Genomic DNA, 18,559 nt, shown 5'->3' with positions numbered 1-18,559 from the left:
TATTACAACATTACAAGTATCATCTTTCATCTTTTTTCTGTGTATATCCTATATCTTAATGTTGTCTCAATCTACCCACAAAATTTCATGAAACTAAAAATTGTGCTTCATTAAAAAAAAAAACAAAAAAGTTATGGAAAAATTAATATTCGTTAAATTCTCAAACAAAACGGCAATTTCATACTTTAATACCTAATATCAATGTAAAGTATTGATAAATTCATCTAACTACAAGTCCTTGGTTCACACCTGTTTAACTATAATCCAATTGAGGTAATTATCTATTGTTGACTGCTGAAAAACACGCCTGTTTTCCGTGTCTAAAATATTAATTTATTTAAAACCTATTGCGCACAAATTATTATTCTGAAAAGCATATTGTATGAGGGCTGATTAATTGGTTTATTCAGCGTGTGTGTAGTTTGCTAAGTATGTAATTGTTATTAATTAATTATTGGTGACAGTTCTTACACGTTTCATGTAGGTAAATATAGATATGAAAGGAAATGTTTAAGCAATAACCAGCAAATGCACAGACGGTATAAAAAATAGGATTTGGGTGAATATCAACAAACTCGTTTTTTGCCTAATTCCGGTGGCGAATTTTAATTTCCACTTTCCAAAACTTTTTTGTGGCAGAAATAATAGTAAATAACTTGTATTATTCAATGATATGGTAGAGATCAAAATATTATTAATACTTCTCGAGATATATCAATTTGAAATTATCAAGAGCCACCGAAATTGTATTTGAGCCACCGGAATTAAGAACCAATCCACCGAAATTGATTTATACAGCGGACTTCGGAATGTTACGGATGATTGTCTCAAATTACTTATTTATTTGTAATCAATTAAGTATTATTATCCAGTAAAGATGTTTATAATTAAAAACAATATTCAGGCCTGTGTTGTGACCCTAAAAAAGCATCAAATCTTCCCACGTGAGTCGTAATAGACGACTAAGGAATCAAAATACTGGAGGGTGGGCTGCAGCATCTTTCCGGGTATTATACTACCATACTGGAACTACCAACCAGCCTGCTAAGCATGGTGATAACGGCAAAATCCCTGCATAGAGAACAAATCCAAAACTTTCTGGCTCTAGCCGCCAACAGCCCCGTTATTCTAGAGTCATCACAAAGACATCATACATGACCCTCAAACCCAGAAACCAACTCTAGTCCCGGGAGGGCGACCAACTGCCCCAGGTTGGTGTTAGGTTTATCTTCCATAAGTAAAAATATTGGTCCAGGCTAGCCAAGTTTTCATGATGGTATCATACCTATCCTATACTCAGAATTACGCAACTAATTATTCGCTAAAGACCATGCGAACTGGAGATTAAGTATGAAGATATTTCTAGATCTATACCAGCTACTGAACTAACACATTACATATTTGTGACAGGGTAATTTAACGGAAAACTATGCAAACCTAGCGACAATGAGCTAGATGAAAGTAGTACAATTAAGAAACGGAGGACTAAATCCAGCCAGCCTCATAGAGAGAGAAGGCCTAGCAAAAGATGCCAGAACTGTAAAAGCGTACTGAGCTGCACCCTAATAGTACTGCAAAAATCAAAATGTAGTAATCATTTTTAGACGAACAGGCAATTTAATTACATTTGCATTCTCCGATCACCACACAGCTTATGACCGCAGTCTATGAAGGAACACTATCTGCGGTTGCGATCCTCATCAGTGAGGGACCGAGGAAGAAGAAGAAGTCATCACCGAAATAGAAGAATGCCGAATAAAAGATGCTCAAAAGCTGTCGACTGATGAAGCCTAAGCCACGACCAGTGCCAATCCAGCTCCAAAGCCCCACGAATTTTCATCTCGAGTGGCAGAATAGATTGCAACCTACGAGACTAGGGAAATTTTAGCTGTTTCAGGACTATTCTCATCTGTTTTTAAGATTCTGCTTAGTATCGATGTATAAATAGCTATCCAAGTCCTCACGCTGATACAAAGTGTATTATAGAGACGATTTTTTTGTAATAAATCGAAAGTATGTATTTGCGAGGACCAAATTGAATATACCAACATGAATAACGAGGATAGCAGAACCATTTTGGTAAATGCCTAAGCTGCTAGGAGAGATTAAGAAGCACTACTAGTAATTAGGCTGAAGATCGATATTATTCCGACACTTTAGCGAAGATATCCTAGACTTTTAGCTTGAGTGAGATTAGAATGCCCTATTAAAAACAACAAGGTATGTACCAGGAGATAATGAAATTACAACTGAGCTTATGAAATCAGATGGAATGCTAGTACTAAAGTTCTCTTAAATACCACCATGTTTATTGGTCGATAAACCAAAAAATAAGACATGGTGGTGGTGCTAGAGACTGGAATGGAATGGACGTTGGCGATGGTCCAGAGTCAGGTGAGGCAGCTTTTTCCTGAAACATCCAGTCTCCCAGACAACCTCATTTTCGAAAAGACGTTTGTAATACTACGTACATATTTAATGCTGCGTCAAATTATGCAGAAGACTGAGGACTATAATCAGTCATTATTATTGGCCTTTTTGTACCTTCTTCGATTCGGTCAAGACCTGGGCTGTGCTACAGTCTCTTTAATGGCGTCAAATTGACTGTCGATACATGCATCTTCTGAAGTATTTGTATGAAAACTTCATCATATCAGCCCTCCCCCAAGATCAGAACTCGAAACTTATCTGATTGCTGCGAGGGTTCAGAGTTGGAGACACCATAATCTCTTAAAGTCTTCACTACCTCCCACTTAGAGGTTTTCAAGCTTCTGAGCTAGACCGAGCTCAGTATCAAGATACGGCGAGTACATCACACAACTTCGATTCACTGACGATATTGTAGTTATGACTGAGACCTTAGTAGACCTAGGTACAATGCTCCAGAGCCAATAAGACCAATTCCGGCAATAGATTCGCCACCGGAGCCACCGAAATTGCGCCACCGGAATTGAAAAACTGTTACAAAATTCAAATTATAAAGAAAACTATAATTCTGATCAATAATTTCTGTATGCAGATACAACAAAACACCAAACTTTAATCATGTTAAAGAATCGTTTAGCATCTAAGTAAGTAGCTTTCACTCATACACTTGCCAGCGAAATTGAAAAATTTTGTATTCCTGTGCCGCTGATACTAATATTTACGGGTCTGCTGGAAAAACAATACCACAAGTCGCAAGTCTTTATAGCCCGATCAGGAGGACACAGTTGAGTGATGCAGGGAAGAAGAACTCTACGTCTCTCAAAGCTTCTTTGGAGAAGTAAAAGAGTGTCGAAATTGAGCCACTGTAATTGCTTTTTTTCGTGGGACAGTTTTGAAAGGCTATTTAAAACACTTAAAATATGAAATATCACATTTCTTTCATATCATTGGGAAGTCTTATTTAATGTATTTTATGGTTATACTATTTTTAAATTACTAGAATCCCCGAGAAAGAAGGAATAACACAATTTATGAGTAGAAATAGAGTTAGGACGCGCCACCGCTATTAGATTTTGGGTCTTTGAAAATTTTTTTAGTACATAAAATAACTACCTATTGTCCTGAAGACTTTGCTATCGTGTAAAACGCTGTATAAACAATATACAGAAAAAAAAATCATCGCTCTAGTTACATTTCTCCCATCGATTCTCAGCTCCGCCGCGTAAAAAACGTGTTTGGGATATTCACCCATTTATTTTAATAACGAAAAATTTAAAACCGACTCAAAAAATGCTCTAAAAAGTTGCTTTATTTATTTATTAGGACAAATTATTATTAACTATGATTTTGGGTTTGCCGGAGTCGGTGTTATTTTGGTACTTCTCCTTTTTTTAAACATTTTTATTTTATATTTTTTAAGAACGATTAAAAAGTTTTATATTACCCAATCTTAACACTTGTAAGTTACTTCTGTATAATTTACGTAAGTAATTTACATATTATTATGTATACTTACGCAAGTAATAAGAAATTACGTAAGTTACTTACGTGAGTAAAACTTATAAGTTTAAAGGCGGCCTTTAAATATAACGCTATTTAATTTTGACGTTGCACTGTCGAATTATGTCTTATAAATAAATAATAATAACAGTTGTATGAAAAAAGATAACTTACCATCGTGACCAGTAAGTTTGAAAAGCAGGTCGCTTCCCTCCTTGTTCACTGCAATAAAAAACATTCAAATTATTTAACTAGGTACATTAAAAAATCGTTCATCTTTCATTAAAAAATAACAAGCAGGAAACATTCAGTTTTTGGATATATCCAGTTAGGAAGAAGCATCTCGGAAACGGATCGTAATCGTAACCGTATCAACTCGAGGCGGTCAGTATTCTTTGTATGAAACTCCACTGCAACGCACACTTATCAGCACCGTAACGTAAACGCCTCGTCTCACGACGAAAGGCGATTCAGTGTTAATCCCTGTCCGGGATAAGTGTGCTATGACCTTTATTCTGTATCTTTTCATTTATACCGTTTGATAGAGCTCGTGAAGCAGTTTCAGGATCGATCAGATATAAAACATCCATACCAATGCAAACAAATACTGTCATTCACACAACATTTTTGTGCGGGAATCGAACCCGCGACCTTTGGCTTAGTTCTCCATTATGAACTATACTGCACCAAACGGCCGACAAAATCTTAGAGCGAGGTTTAGACTATAAATAAAATTTGCAGAAGTTGACTTGTGCAAGCTGTCACCACTGTGTATCTTGCAGAAGTTGGCTTGCCACAGCGGTAAACAGCTTTCAGAAGTCAACTTCTGGAAGTTTTATTACTCATTTATTTATTTATAGAAACCAACAGCGATACATTGAAAATTTCTACTATATAAAAATAATCGGGTTTTCCTTCCTGACGCTATAACTCCAGAACGCACGAACCGATTTCCACGGTTTTGCATTCGTTGGAAAGGTCTCAGGCTTCGTGAGGTTTATAGCAAAGAAAATTCAGGAAAATTTAACAAACGAAATTCCACGCGGGCGAAGCCGCGGGCGGAAAGCTAGTTACTCTTTAAAGTAACTACATTGTTGTTGAAAAAATATGAATGCTAGTCTAAACCTCCCTTATTTTGTTATAAGTATTTAGCTTTACAATCAATATTTATTATTTTACCTTTCTTTCCGAAGATTTTCATCAGGATGTCGGACACCAGTCTCACGCCTTTACCTAAAACAATCAAATCAAATAAAATCAAATCAAAGCTAATAATAATGTTAGTTTTTTAGGAATATTTTTTAGTCCCGTTAGAGCCTCATCTATATATATAAAAATGAAACCCGTTTTCCGTTGTCACGACATAACATGAAAACGGTTTGACCGATTTGGCTGATTTTTTTTTTGTAGTTTTCTAATACTCTGTACAAGGTTTTTACGGAAAAAAATATAAAGAAAATCTCTACGCTAAGGCGGTACGAAGTTCGCCGGGTCAGCTAGTACTTAGCTAAATATACTTGTGTTACGAGTAGGCTCACTACAATCAGAGTAAAACAAATGAGTAGGTCATCTTCATAGAAACCATAAAAACGCACCGAGCGCGGTTTGTGTGAGCGCGCCAATACGTATGCGGCGCGCACGCACAAAATTTTGCGTGGATAAGCGGGGAGTTGCGCCGAATTTGTATTGACGCACATACAAACCGCGCTCGATGCGTTTCTATGAAGATGACCTACTCATTTGTATTTACTCTGCTACAACAGTCGAGCGGCGGCGGGGTTCGAACCCGCGTTCCTCGGACGAAGAGTCGACCAGTCCCCCGTCACGATTCAGCTAACGTGGCTTCCTGGTTTAAAGCTTACGGATAGCTTATTTCTTCCATCACCGGTGAACCAGACGCAGGTTAGCGTACCATCCCTACATTGTCGACATTCCACCAGCTCCCACTAAGCGATTCGACAACTATTTTATAATGCGAACAGCTATGGACGGGAATTCGATGCTCGCTGCTGTCTTTCCGGAACATATTTCATAATCCGGACCTTTTCAAGGCAAGATTGAAGAGGCACTTACAGAGAAGGTGTGTACCTACCATACAGCATCTCTCTTAATATCAGGTGCAATTGCGGTCAAATACCTACCTGCCATGATCGTTCGTTTCAGCCAAATGGCCTCCCCCAAGGATTTCAACGACCGGTCCTGTGCTGCCCGCATCCAAGTTCTTCGCGCGTCCTTCATCAGATCGTCGGTTCACCTAGTTCTACATGATTTTTTTTTAAAAGAACTTACGGCCAGTGCCCTTGGGTCCCCTATGCTCATGGTGGCTGTCCCTGGTCTTCCTGCCATCCTCCCACTCGCGCTCCTCATCTGAAGAGTCGTCCTTCACGACGCGTCCGTTGACCACCTTCCTTTCGCTGTGAGAGTTGTACTCTTTGGACTCGCTGTGCTCGTGTTCGTGGGGCCCTACGAATACGAATTCAAATGTAAGATTTTAGTGTCCCATTATGTACCTCTGTATGTAATCATCATCATCATCTTTTGCAGCCATTGGACGTCCACTGCTAAACATAGGCTTCCCCCAATGATTTCCACAATGGCCGATTTCCAAAATAGAGAATCGCTTGGCAAATCGTTTTGGCTGTGTTGCTCTCTCTCGCCCGTTTTCACAAACGATTTTAAGTGAAGCAGCAAATCGACTGCATCCCACTTAACATCAGGTGCGATTGTGGTCAAATACTGCATACATTATTATTTAATAGGTACGCTTTATATGGTTAAGAAATTGAGAAGTGAGCTGAGGCCCGATTCCTCCAAAGCGGAGACAACAAGAGCGGAGCGGATATTATATGTTTACTCATTTTATTTATTTATTAATATGAGATTGATCCAAATGTGGGAAGTCCTGGCAAACTGACTATGTAAGCAAGTACAGTCTACAACGCGGTCGAGTTAACTGCGCACATCGCTGGAATGCGACTCTCCCTCACACTCACCTCGACTCCCCGCGTTCCCAGAGCGTCGATATGACGTCACGGCTGCCAGGTGCGTGCAGATGCGCAGTTAACTCGACCGGGTTGTAAAAGTTTAAGGCCTATTCAAACCTGAGCGATATTCGCTGCCGCTGTGGGTAGAGGTACATACCGCGCGGGTTTCGCTCAGGTATTTAGTATCAAGTATCGCGGCTAGAGCGACCTTAGCGATATTCGCTGCCGCTGTGGGTAGAGGTACATACCACGCGGGTTTCGCTCAGGTATTTAGTACCGCGGCTAGAGCGTTTTCTCTGCCGCAGACGGTAGCGAATACCGCTTAGGTCTGAACAGTATTATTACCGCATACCCACTGGGTTTTCTCTGCCGCAGACGGTAGCGATTACCGCTTAGGTCTGAACAGTATTATTACCGCATACCCACTGGGTTTTCTCTGCCGCAGACGGTAGTGAATACCGCTTAGGCCTGAATAAGCCTTTATCGTGGAGCATCCTAGGATTCCTAGGTCAATAAGTCTAAAACTAAATGACTTAAAATTAAATAAACTTAAAATTATTTACCTCTCCTCCTGCCGTGGTCATCGTGATCGTCCCTGTCATGAGGGCCACGGTGTCTGTCATGAGGCCCATGCTCTGGTCCATGGTGTCGTTCATGAGGACCATGTTCTGGTCCATGGTGTCGTTCATGAGGACCATGCTCGGGGCCGTGCCTCTCTACCCTCTCGCGGTGGATTTCGTGTGGGCCTTCTGAAAAGGAATCAAATTAAAAACAGTTCCTTCTACCCGCAGTTTAAAACCTAGAGGTCTCGTTGAAAGCCACGATAGCCGAACAGTGAAGGGGTCGGACTGGCCGACTCGTGATTCGGGGAACGCCGGTTAGGTCCCCGAATACGCAAACGATTCGAAGACGAAAGTCTTTTCCTAGGTTTGTTTGCTAAATAAAGAACAACCCAAGTAGCAATTGGTATTAATGGCAAAATCTTACTTGTCTTAACTCTATTTAAATTTACACTTAAGCTAAAACCAAATTAACTTAGAATAGAGATTTTTTTCTTTAAGACTTTATATTCTTCATCGAGCGCTACTTAAGCAAATTAAGAATACCCAAAACCAAGTTAAGTATTCTTTAGATAATTTGGTCTTAAGTTATTCTAAGCTTAAGTTAAAAAAATCTTATTTTACTAAATTAAGTTTTTTTGTATGCTCACTTAATACTAAATAGTATAGATAAAGTATTATTTAAGTGTTGCAAAGTAAATAAAGTATTCGTAGATTTACTTAGGACTTTTTAAAGAACATTGTCTTAGAAATAGTTTTCTGAAGATTAAATTAATTACTTTTTTACTAGAATTAGTACATTTTGAGAAAAAATACACTTAACGGGACGATTTCGATAAAACAGGATCACGCCTATTAATTCAAGGTAATGCAGGAGCACCTGCGTGCGTATTAATTATTGATACAAAATGCGTGCGGTCGCCCGCAAACTAAATTATGCTATTATAAGTAAACTCAAAATATGATTTACTAATTAAGTAATTAAGTATTATCTAAAATATTTTCGAAATTGTATGGTGAAGTTGGGTACAACATGATATTATACAATTTAACTAACTAGGTGACAGTAGGCTACCTTTTAAAAATCTTAACATAATAACTACCGAAAAATGTTTCTAATAATTGTAATCCACACTTATTTACGCTTCTCAATCTTCTCATTTAATAAATTAGAAACACTGTGTGATTAAATTTAACAAAATCACAAATTGTTAAAAGTTCCATAAAAACAATTAAATAAAAACTTTTCACAATAAATACGGCAAAAATCATATATCCGATATTCAATAAATTTAATTGCTTATCGCTGAGTGTTGCAATTACAGAGTTCAAATAATACTAAACTTTACGAAATATGCGGGTGGTGCAATAGGCTTTTCACCTAAATTTCAATAATTAGTTAATAATATACCTTGATGCCTATTTTATACAAATGCGCTCTTATTTTGGAAAAAAATCTCATCTCCAAGGATTATTTTGCATCTTAAATAATATTTGACATAAAGCCCTCAAAAACGCTCACGACCGTCATGGCGTCTTGAGTGACGTCACGCCTTGCAAAACACAGCTGTTTTAGTACGGAAATTGTAAAGTTATTTTTTTTACAAATGGATCCATCGTATTTCAAGTCCCCCAATGTACAAGCACAAGTATAAAAACGCTAAACAAGTTATTTATATACGTACCAAACAATCAGCAGATACGTAAAAAGTGGCTGACACTCGCAAGAAAATTATGATGCCCATTTGTTTATCAACAAAATTAAGGATGTATATTTGTGAAGATCATTTTTTTTTCAAAGATTATTAGTAATTTGTTATTACACAAATTACTAATACTCCCGTTAGCCCTTCGTACTAAGCTAAATATGCTTGTGTCACGAGTGAGCTCACCACAATAGTCGAGCGGCGGCGGGGACCGAACCCGCGTTCCACGGATCACGAGTCGGCCAGTCCGACCCCTTCACCGTTCGGCTATCGTGGCTTCGATATCATTTCAATGTAAGTTAGATATTTCACACAACATAATCTGATATCATGTACCTACATATAATGAAATTGTTGAACTTTGTTTAAGAATAATGTTAACAACAAAATGAGGCTAGGAATTATTCATGACTAGAGATGGGTTTGTAGCCAGCTAGTTTGGATAATAACTGATTATTATCTATTAATAGCCATTATTAGCCATCCATTGGCTAGTAACCCTGCTATTAATAGTTTCTTACGTTTTTTCTTCCACCTTTAAAATCAAATCAATATTAAAATCAAATATTACTCAAAGAAACAAAAAAGAACTAAAATATTAAAAAACATCAATGTAATTTATATAAACGACATTGTAGTTAAAAAGAATCTAAATATATAAAAGGAGAAACTGACCGACTTAGTGACAGATCAACGCACAGCCTAAACGGCTAAACGTAGGCACTTGAAATTTGGAAGGGACGTAGCTTAAATACCGTAGAGGTGCACTAAGAAAGGAATTACCAAAATTACCAAGGGAACGGGAATTAGCGGGAAAATCCTTTTGTATGAAAAATCTAAACCGCTTAAGTTAGACGCTTGAAATCTGGCATGTAGGTACATTAGTAAACTTAAAGCTTAGTTACAACAAGGAATTCCCGAAATTCCCACGGTATTGGGAATTAGCTGGAAAATCCTTTTGTATGAAAAAAGTAAACCGCTTAAGTTACACGCTTGAAATTTGGCATATAGATACCTTAGTACACTGAAAGCTTAGTTACAACAAGGAATTCCCGAAATTCCCACGGGAACGGGAATTGGCGGGAAAATGCTTTTGTATGAAAAATCTAAACCGCTTAAGTTAGACGCTTGAAATTTGGCATGCAGGTACCTTAGTAAACTTAAAGCTTAGTTACAACAGGATTTTCCAAAATTCCCACGGGAACGGGAGTTAGGAAAAAACATTTGTATGACAAAATCTAAACCGCGTAAGATAGATGAAGGGGGTAAAACGGGATCCACGCGTACGAAGTCGCGGGCGGCCGCTAGTGCTTAATAACAGGAGATACTAAAAAAATACATAAAATACCCAGAAAATGTCAATAAATAATAAAAACTCAGATATTTTTTGACTTTTTTTATCGATAAAAATAGGTTTAGTAGTTCCGCCTATTTTCATATGTGCACTTTCTCAAGACTCATACTGTACTAGTGGCCGCCCGCGACTAGGTACGCGTGGATCCCGTTTTACCCCCTTCATCTATCTTACGCGGTTTAGATTTTTTCATACAAATGTTTTTTCCCGCTAACTCCCGTTCCCGTGGGAATTTTGCAATATCCTGTTGTAACTAAGCTTTAAGTTTACTAAGGTACCTGCATGCCAAATTTCAAGCGTCTAACTTAGGCGGTTTAGATTTTTCATACAAAAGGATTTTCCCGATAATTCCCGTTCCCGTGGGAATTTCGGGAATTCCTTGTTGAAACTAAGCTTTCAGTTTACTAAGGTACCTACATGCCAAATTTCAAGCGTCTATCTTACGCGGTTTAGATTTTTTCATACAAATGTTTTTTCCCGCTGATTCCCTTTCCCGTTGGAATTTTGCAATATCCTGTTGTAATTAAGTTTTAAGTTTACTAATGTACCTGCATGCCAAATTTCAAGCGTCTAACTTAAGCGGTTTAGATTTTTCATACCAAAGGATTTTCCCGCTAATTCCCGTTCGCGTAGGAATTTCGGGAATTCCTTTCTTAGTGCACCTCTACGGTACCTAAGCTACGTCCCTTCCAAATTTCAAGTGCATACGTTTAGCCGTTTAGGCTGTGCGTTGATATGTCACTAAGTCAGTCAGTTTCTCCTTTTATATATTTAGACTAGCGGCCGCCCGCGATTTCGTACGCGTGGATCCCGTTTTAGCCCCTACATCTATCTTAAGCGGTTTAGATTTTTTCATACAAATTTTTTTTCCCGCTAACTCCCGTTCCCGTGAGAATTTTGCAATATCCTCTTGTTACTAAGCTTTGACTTTACTAAGGTACCTGCATGCCAAATTTCAAGCGTCTATCTTACGTGGTTTAGATTTTTTCATACAAATGTTTTTTCCCGCTAACTCCCGTTCCCGTGAGAATTTTGCAATATCCTCTTGTTACTAAGCTTTGACTTTACTAAGGTACCTGCATGCCAAATTTCAAGCGTCTATCTTACGTGGTTTAGATTTTTTCATACAAATGTTTTTTTTCCCGCTAACTCCCGTTCCCGTGGGAATTTTGCAATATCCTCTTGTAACTAAGCTTTAAGTTTACTAAGGTACCTGCATGCCAAATTTCAAGCGTCTAACTTAAGCGGTTTAGATTTTTCATACAAAAGGATTTTCCCGCTAATTCCCGTGCCCGTGGGAATTTCGGGTATTCCTTTCTTAATGCACCTCTACGGTACCTAAGCTACGTCCCTTCCAAATTTCAAGTGCTAAATTTGTAAACTATGAAGGGATATGTTTAATCATTAGTATAACATTAATAGCAGGGTTACCATCTGAAATCGGCTATTATTGGCTATTAATGGCTAATAACTGCTTTTAATCCGTTACTAGCCAATTGCTATTAATCGGATTATTAGCACTTACCCATCTCTATTCATGACATATTTACCAACAAACAAAGACTTCACTTTTTTTTTAATTTCACGGCTCTGGGTCAAGACTTCACAGGAAGAAAAGTGTTGCCAGTCGGGTCTTGTCAGAAATTACCAGAAATAACCTTTTTTTTTAAATGTACTCTCTCATCTTATTCATATGGGAAACTATAGTAACGGTGTATGTTTTATATCACTTAGTTGTACTGTACAGTACCTATATCTAACATTATTTGCCAAAACTCGAGACATAATGTAAAATTATTTGTTGAGCCCTATAAAAGAAAAATATCTACAAATTTCGAAAAAATCACCTAAAAGTAACCTTCTAGCAACACTGAAATGTTGGCAATGACAATCTGGCTTAAAAGGGCTTGCACCCAGAGCCGTAAAAAACTATATTAATTATTTTTTTAAAAAAGGCAATGACAATTTGACTGACGTAACGCTTTCTGATTGGTGTTTGCTGTCACGTGACCTATGGGCCATTTTTTCCGAATTTATTTACTAAAAATATAAATAATCTGTAATTAATATTTTATGTAGTTTCGTTTTTAATTAATTACATGACTATCTTAATAGTTATACATTCTTATAGGTACTGCAGATTTATTCACTGTGGATATAAGCTTATTTACCCGCCCTATATGTTATAACAAAACTAAAAACGTAAAAACCAATTAAAATCCTATTAGCACCATTTTCGACTTCCACACGGACAATCCGAGGGAGAAATCATGTAATTAATAAATTGGTTAGTAAATGAATTGTTCTTTAATGTATAGTAGCACCAATAATTTAGCAAGACTAAGACAGAATGAAAACTATCTAGTTTTAACTAAATAAAACTAAAGATCTACTTGATACCATATGCGCTTAAGTAATACTTCATCAAGTGAATTTTAAGTGTAAGTTAAATCTAATGTTTCTAAACTAATACTATGTAAAGTATAACTTGACTCAACTCTTTCTTAACTAAACTTACAAATTCAAAATCTTCTATTCTCTTGCTACATTAAGACGAATTAGAATTACCGCCATTATGAGCTATGTGTAACAAAAAATAAATCAGAAATTAACCTATAATATTATATCAACAGGACATTTAAATTGAAGTACGTCTTTGTTACACTTTTTTTAGTTGCATAAATGTCTAAGAACGTTTGCATAAAATAAAATATTATTTTATAACCTCAAAGTTTTCTTTATACAATACAATTTCGTAATATTTTATTTATCTTATTAGGTCTTTTTCAAGGCCCTCCTGTTTTATAACATTATCCATTGATTTTACACGAGAAACCACAATGCGTTTTATATTTCCTATGCAAAAATGACATTCACGGTCTATTCTAGACATAATATAAATTAGTTATAAAAATAATTTAATCGCCATTTTTATTAACCTTTATCTAAAGTTGATTTAGAGTTAAAGATCACAATGTTTACTAAATTAAAGTTCCTCTTTAATAAAAAGTCTCTTGCATAGTTCTTCATGAAGTTAAATAAACCTTAGCTGTAAAAATAATTATTACTCTTAAATAAGTATTCAAGATATCTTCAACTCTATTTCCTTGTCTACAGTCATACTACAAGTTATATTATAGTACTTGTTTAGAAATTCTTAAAACTACATTCTTAATTAGGGTTTAAGTCTGCCTTAAGCGTTGTCTTAACTCTGTCTCAGTGATTTCCAAAGGATTGTGCCCTTTTTTGCTTACCATTGTCTTGGGGCATAACTTCAAGATTTCTTGAGTGCGACTATTGTCTTGGCCAAGACAACGGCTAGAATTAGGCTACTAGTCTTCAAGATATCTTCAATGCCTTATGAAGATAATCTATTGCTACTTGGGAAGCCAATTCTAGAACCACCTGGCTAGCTACCACCATCTTGCTTATGTCTGTCGCCATAACAGCAATGTTAACAGCATTGTTGTGTTCCGGCATTTGGAGAGGTAAGGCCTTGTCCAGGAAGTAAATTCGCCGCGAATCCTACGCGCGTAGAATCATGTACGCGCTTTGGCGAGATACTAGCAGCCAATACATTGCGTCCACAAGACACGCGCGAATTCAAAATTCTACGCCTGTGTTCGTGCGAAGACATTCGCGGTGAATTCGCCCTCCTGGACAAAGCTAGTTCCTCTGTGGTTGTGGGTGAAGCTCGCTTCTATGTTCTGCCTAATCATTATTGAAGATTAAAGACGTCCTTGTTTATAAACCTAAATCATCATCACACAGCTGAACTATGATTTCCAGAATGGCCGGTTGGTAGCGGCCTGCATCCAGCGCCTGCCTGCTACTTTAATAGTAATTCTTTATTATTAACTAATGAAACTACCTTCATGAGTTTTGTATTCTCGAACTACCTTCACCTTGTGAGGCTCACCTAGGACAAAAAGAAGATTATGTTAGATCTTCTTCTTTTAGCGTAAATGTACACTAATAACTTCTAGGTAGTGGTATATTTGTCTGTCATAGAAATTCTTTCAAAACAATTCTGTCCAAAAGTTTATCCTTTGAGAACCTAAGTAGGTATATTGTTATTAGTAGATATTTAATAAGATAAGTATAAAGTGTATACTTACGATGTGGCTGCGGCTCTGCTAACGTCAAAGTGACCTGAAATATAATTGATGTTATAGTAAATTATACAACAATATTTATTACTACGCTTTATTTAGGTACCTAGAGCTCACAGCTTAGGCTAGATCTTCTTGAGGCCAGCGTGAAAAGCTTACACCCGTATTCACAAACAATGCTTGCTTAAGTGAAGCAGCAAATCGAACGCTCAGCGTTGATTTGAGCTCTGTAATTGGTTCGTGTGTCACCCTGTGCGTCCACGCGCACTGGGAGACCTCATAGTAATATTTGTCAATACGGCCGTCTGTCCTATAAGGCTTGCATGAAAAGAAATACAGGTCTAAAGATATTTATTTATTTTCCCACAAGGGTCAATCTTGGGACCACTTTTGTTTTTGGTTTATATTAACGATATTTACCAGATCGAGCTAAAAGGTGACATCACATTATATGCTGATGATACGAGTGTATTTTATTTTGGTCGATCGGTTGAATCTATTCTACCACAAGTTCAAATGGATTTGAATATGTTGGGGGAGTGGTTTAAGCAAAATCTATTAACACTTAATACAAATAAAACAAATTACGTCATTTTTCATGCAAAAAACAAAAAAATTATAGATAATATACAACTTACAATCAACGATCAGTTAATTCAACGAAATTACAAAGAAAAGTATCTTGGAATAATCTTGGATAATCAACTCAACTGGAAACCTCATATTGAAAAAATCCACTCAAAATTAATATCATTAACTGGATCACTTCATGGTATCACTAGATGTTTCCCAAAAAAAGTACGTTATCTTATCTACAACTCGTTAATCAAACCACATTTAGACTATTTAATTGAGATCTGGGGCACTGCATCTAATAATAATCTAAAAATAATACAAACGGCACAAAATAAAGTAATTAAAATTTTGTTTAACTATCCCTATCGCACATCTACCAAAAAAATCTATAAAGAAACAGGCATAATGAATATAAGACAAACATACGTTTATAATACATGCATACTTATATATAAAATATTAAAAAATGATATAAATACTAATATTAACTTCACAAAATACAACACAGTACAAAGGATTCATCTACGCAATGCAAATAACTTAGTTCCAAGGCACCCCAAAACAAATTACGGCAAAAGGAATATCGAATATGAAGGTGTACAATTATACAATAAATTACCAAATAATATTAAATCGTCCGAATGTATGGCCAGCTTCAAACGACAGCTAAAATCCTATGTAACAGGCCAGATAAATATTTAAACATAAATTAATAAGTACAAATAAAACATATTATACCACCCTGGACTGCATCTTACTTAACACCGGGTGCGTGCCTTGTCGTGCATAAATATTTATATATATAACTATGTATAAACATACTTAAATATAATGCCTACTAAAATACTATTAAATAAATATATCACACACATAACTATAATTATAATAAAATATGAGGAAAAAAAAAAAAAAAAGACTACCATATTGCATGCACTAAAACTAAATTCACCATTCATTAAAAATTAATTAATAATTTAATCAACAAAAAAAAACAAGAACAAAATTTTAGAAACTGATAAAATATTAAAAAAAATGTAATAATTTAATCATGTCTCACTCTGCCGTGACAATGCCAACAATGCCGCATCCATTTTCAATGCTTCGTGCATTCGTGTTCAAATTTCTACACTCGCAGGGAATGGTCCGCGCTGTGACTGTTTGGTTGGGTTTTTTAAGACTACCGTCTTTTATGAAATATTAGTTTAGTGATATTAGGTATTTCTTTGTTTTTAGCGAAGCTCGTGTCGCTTATAAAAAATGTATTAAAATGTTAGTTTCTCAGTAAGTGAATCAATTGTATTCTTATGAGAAATAAAGTGTCTTTAACCATTTATGCACAAATAATAATTCAAGTACAACCCGATCGAGCTAACTGCGTACCTCGCTGGAATGTGGCTCTCCCTCGCACTCACCAGTACCAGAGCGTCGATGTGACGTCACGGCCGCTAATTGCGCAGTTAACTCGAAAAGGTTGTATGCTAACACGTGATTACATTAGAATAGCACCAATCCCTCTATTAGTCGTAAAAGGCGACTATGGGACCAATACGTGAATAGCCTCCCCAACCCGTCTGGCCAGCGTGGGGAGTGTAGGACAAATCTTCCATTTGCCTCTGGTAAATTAGAGAGGGTTGTGCTCCTGCAGCAGAGCTAATATCTGAACAATATTTAAAAATATCAGACTTGGTCGCGGTCTCTACATATAGGCAGGTTGCACCATTTACTTTGACTTTAACAAACGTCAAAAGTCTGTCAAACTCCATACATAAGCACCGGTAATTGTTATAGTTACGGTTTAAAGTAAGGTGGTGCAAGCCAGAGCTTTCAAACTTTAAAATGGCGCGCATCATCTCTTTCTGCCAAAACAGCGACAAACATTTAAACTAACGAAGCAAAACACTCTCTTCTTTCCTTGCTACTTTGCAAACCAAAAAGGACCCAGATATTGAAGGCTAAGGCCCGGTTTCCACCAAGAGTAACCAATCTGAGGTGAAATTGTGTAAAGCAATCGTTATCATTTGACAGTTCATAACGTACGATTATTCTGTCAAACGCTTTGTATAACTGACTTTATCGTACGTTATGAACTGTCAAATGATTACGATTGCTTACACAATTCCACCTCTGATTTCTTTATTTCCACATCTTCTCTCCTCTCAGCTGCCAGGAAATCTGAATAGTTTCCAGCCTCCTCCTCCGCTTTAGTCAAAATCAAAGCTTTTATTCAAAAGGCCCTTTCCAGGGCGCTTATACACGCCCCAAATATAGCTTGCCCTACCACCACTTCGTGACAACATATGGGCTGATGCTGAGAAGTGGAAACCGGGCTGATCCATCACTACTGCACTTAAAAAAATCACTTACAGTTAGCAGGCCCACCAAAATCACCTCGATTCTCATTTAATTTAAAACAAAACGCACAAAATAGTGGTCAGATTATAATCTGTATTCCACTAATGATCTGACAGTCGGAGGAGCATTTTATATCTTTATTAAAACAAATACAAACCACCTGTGCAAGCAGGTGTACTTAATTAAACAAAATTTACTACATACATACGACCGTAGCTAATCAGATGTTTTTGATTGGCTTATTAAAGGCAATGACGATTATTTGGCTTTTTGAGAAAACAGCGCTTCAGCTGTTACATCGTAAATACCCGTAAATGGTGGTTAAATTAGTTTACTCGGACTACCTAAGAATAAATGGTTAAAACGTGACTAATTCCAGCTCTTGTTCTCACCGCTGCAACTCCTGTGTAGCCGGGATCTACAGCTTTTGACCGCCAATAACACAACCAGTGAAGGTCAAGTTTGTCCCGGGGAAAAGTTAAATTGTTATTGGACCCGCAACGAAATTAATCAGAAGAACATAGTCGAAATAATGCGTCCTCTTCTTTGTTTTGCTTTTGGAAGAGCAGTCGTGATCACGTTTAAGCAATCATGTTGGTTGTAGAGACGGCTATACAGCTCTCTGCACGATCTCCCGCCATCTCTCCTAATAATGCTACCTACTACCATCTTATCTTAGTCTGTCGCTATAACAACAATGTATTCCAGCAGTTGGAGGTAAGATAGCCAGTTCCTCTGTGGTTGAGGATTCCGGGTGTAGCTCGCTTCACCTTCGACGTGATCATCACTTTCCATTAGGTGAGATGTACCTAGACTAAGAGCTTTTCTGGCTCTGGCTATCTTACTTCTAACTACGGAAACACGTCATCATCATCATCTCAGCCATAGGACGTCCACTGCTGAACGTAGGCCTCCCCCAATGCTTTCCATGTTACCCGGTTGGTAGCGGCCTGCGTCCAGCGCCTTCCTACTACCTTTATGATGTCCT

At 37.1% G+C, this 18,559-nt stretch overlaps 1 protein-coding gene across 1 annotated transcript in view; it reads right to left on the bottom strand.

The window, feature by feature from the left end:
• LOC135085181 (hornerin-like) overlaps nt 1–17,665 on the bottom strand; it is a 49,003-nt gene extending 31,338 nt beyond the window's left edge. Inside the window, exons 1-7 of the mRNA XM_063979934.1 lie at nt 17,584–17,665; nt 14,650–14,683; nt 14,403–14,450; nt 7,475–7,660; nt 6,217–6,390; nt 5,107–5,160; nt 4,102–4,149 (exon numbers count right to left, since the gene is read on the bottom strand). Of these exons, the coding sequence (XP_063836004.1) occupies nt 4,102–4,149; nt 5,107–5,160; nt 6,217–6,390; nt 7,475–7,660; nt 14,403–14,450; nt 14,650–14,683; nt 17,584–17,619 (580 nt within the window). The 5' untranslated portion in view covers nt 17,620–17,665. The remainder of the gene's footprint in view (nt 1–4,101; nt 4,150–5,106; nt 5,161–6,216; nt 6,391–7,474; nt 7,661–14,402; nt 14,451–14,649; nt 14,684–17,583) is intronic.
• Nucleotides 17,666–18,559: the final 894 nt, after the last annotated feature.

Source organism: Ostrinia nubilalis, chromosome 28, assembly GCF_963855985.1.
Source record: "Ostrinia nubilalis chromosome 28, ilOstNubi1.1, whole genome shotgun sequence".
Lineage (NCBI taxonomy): Eukaryota > Metazoa > Arthropoda > Insecta > Lepidoptera > Crambidae > Ostrinia > Ostrinia nubilalis.
The sequence above is the reverse complement of the archived record's forward strand: the minus strand, read 5'-3'. Positions and strand labels throughout refer to the sequence as shown.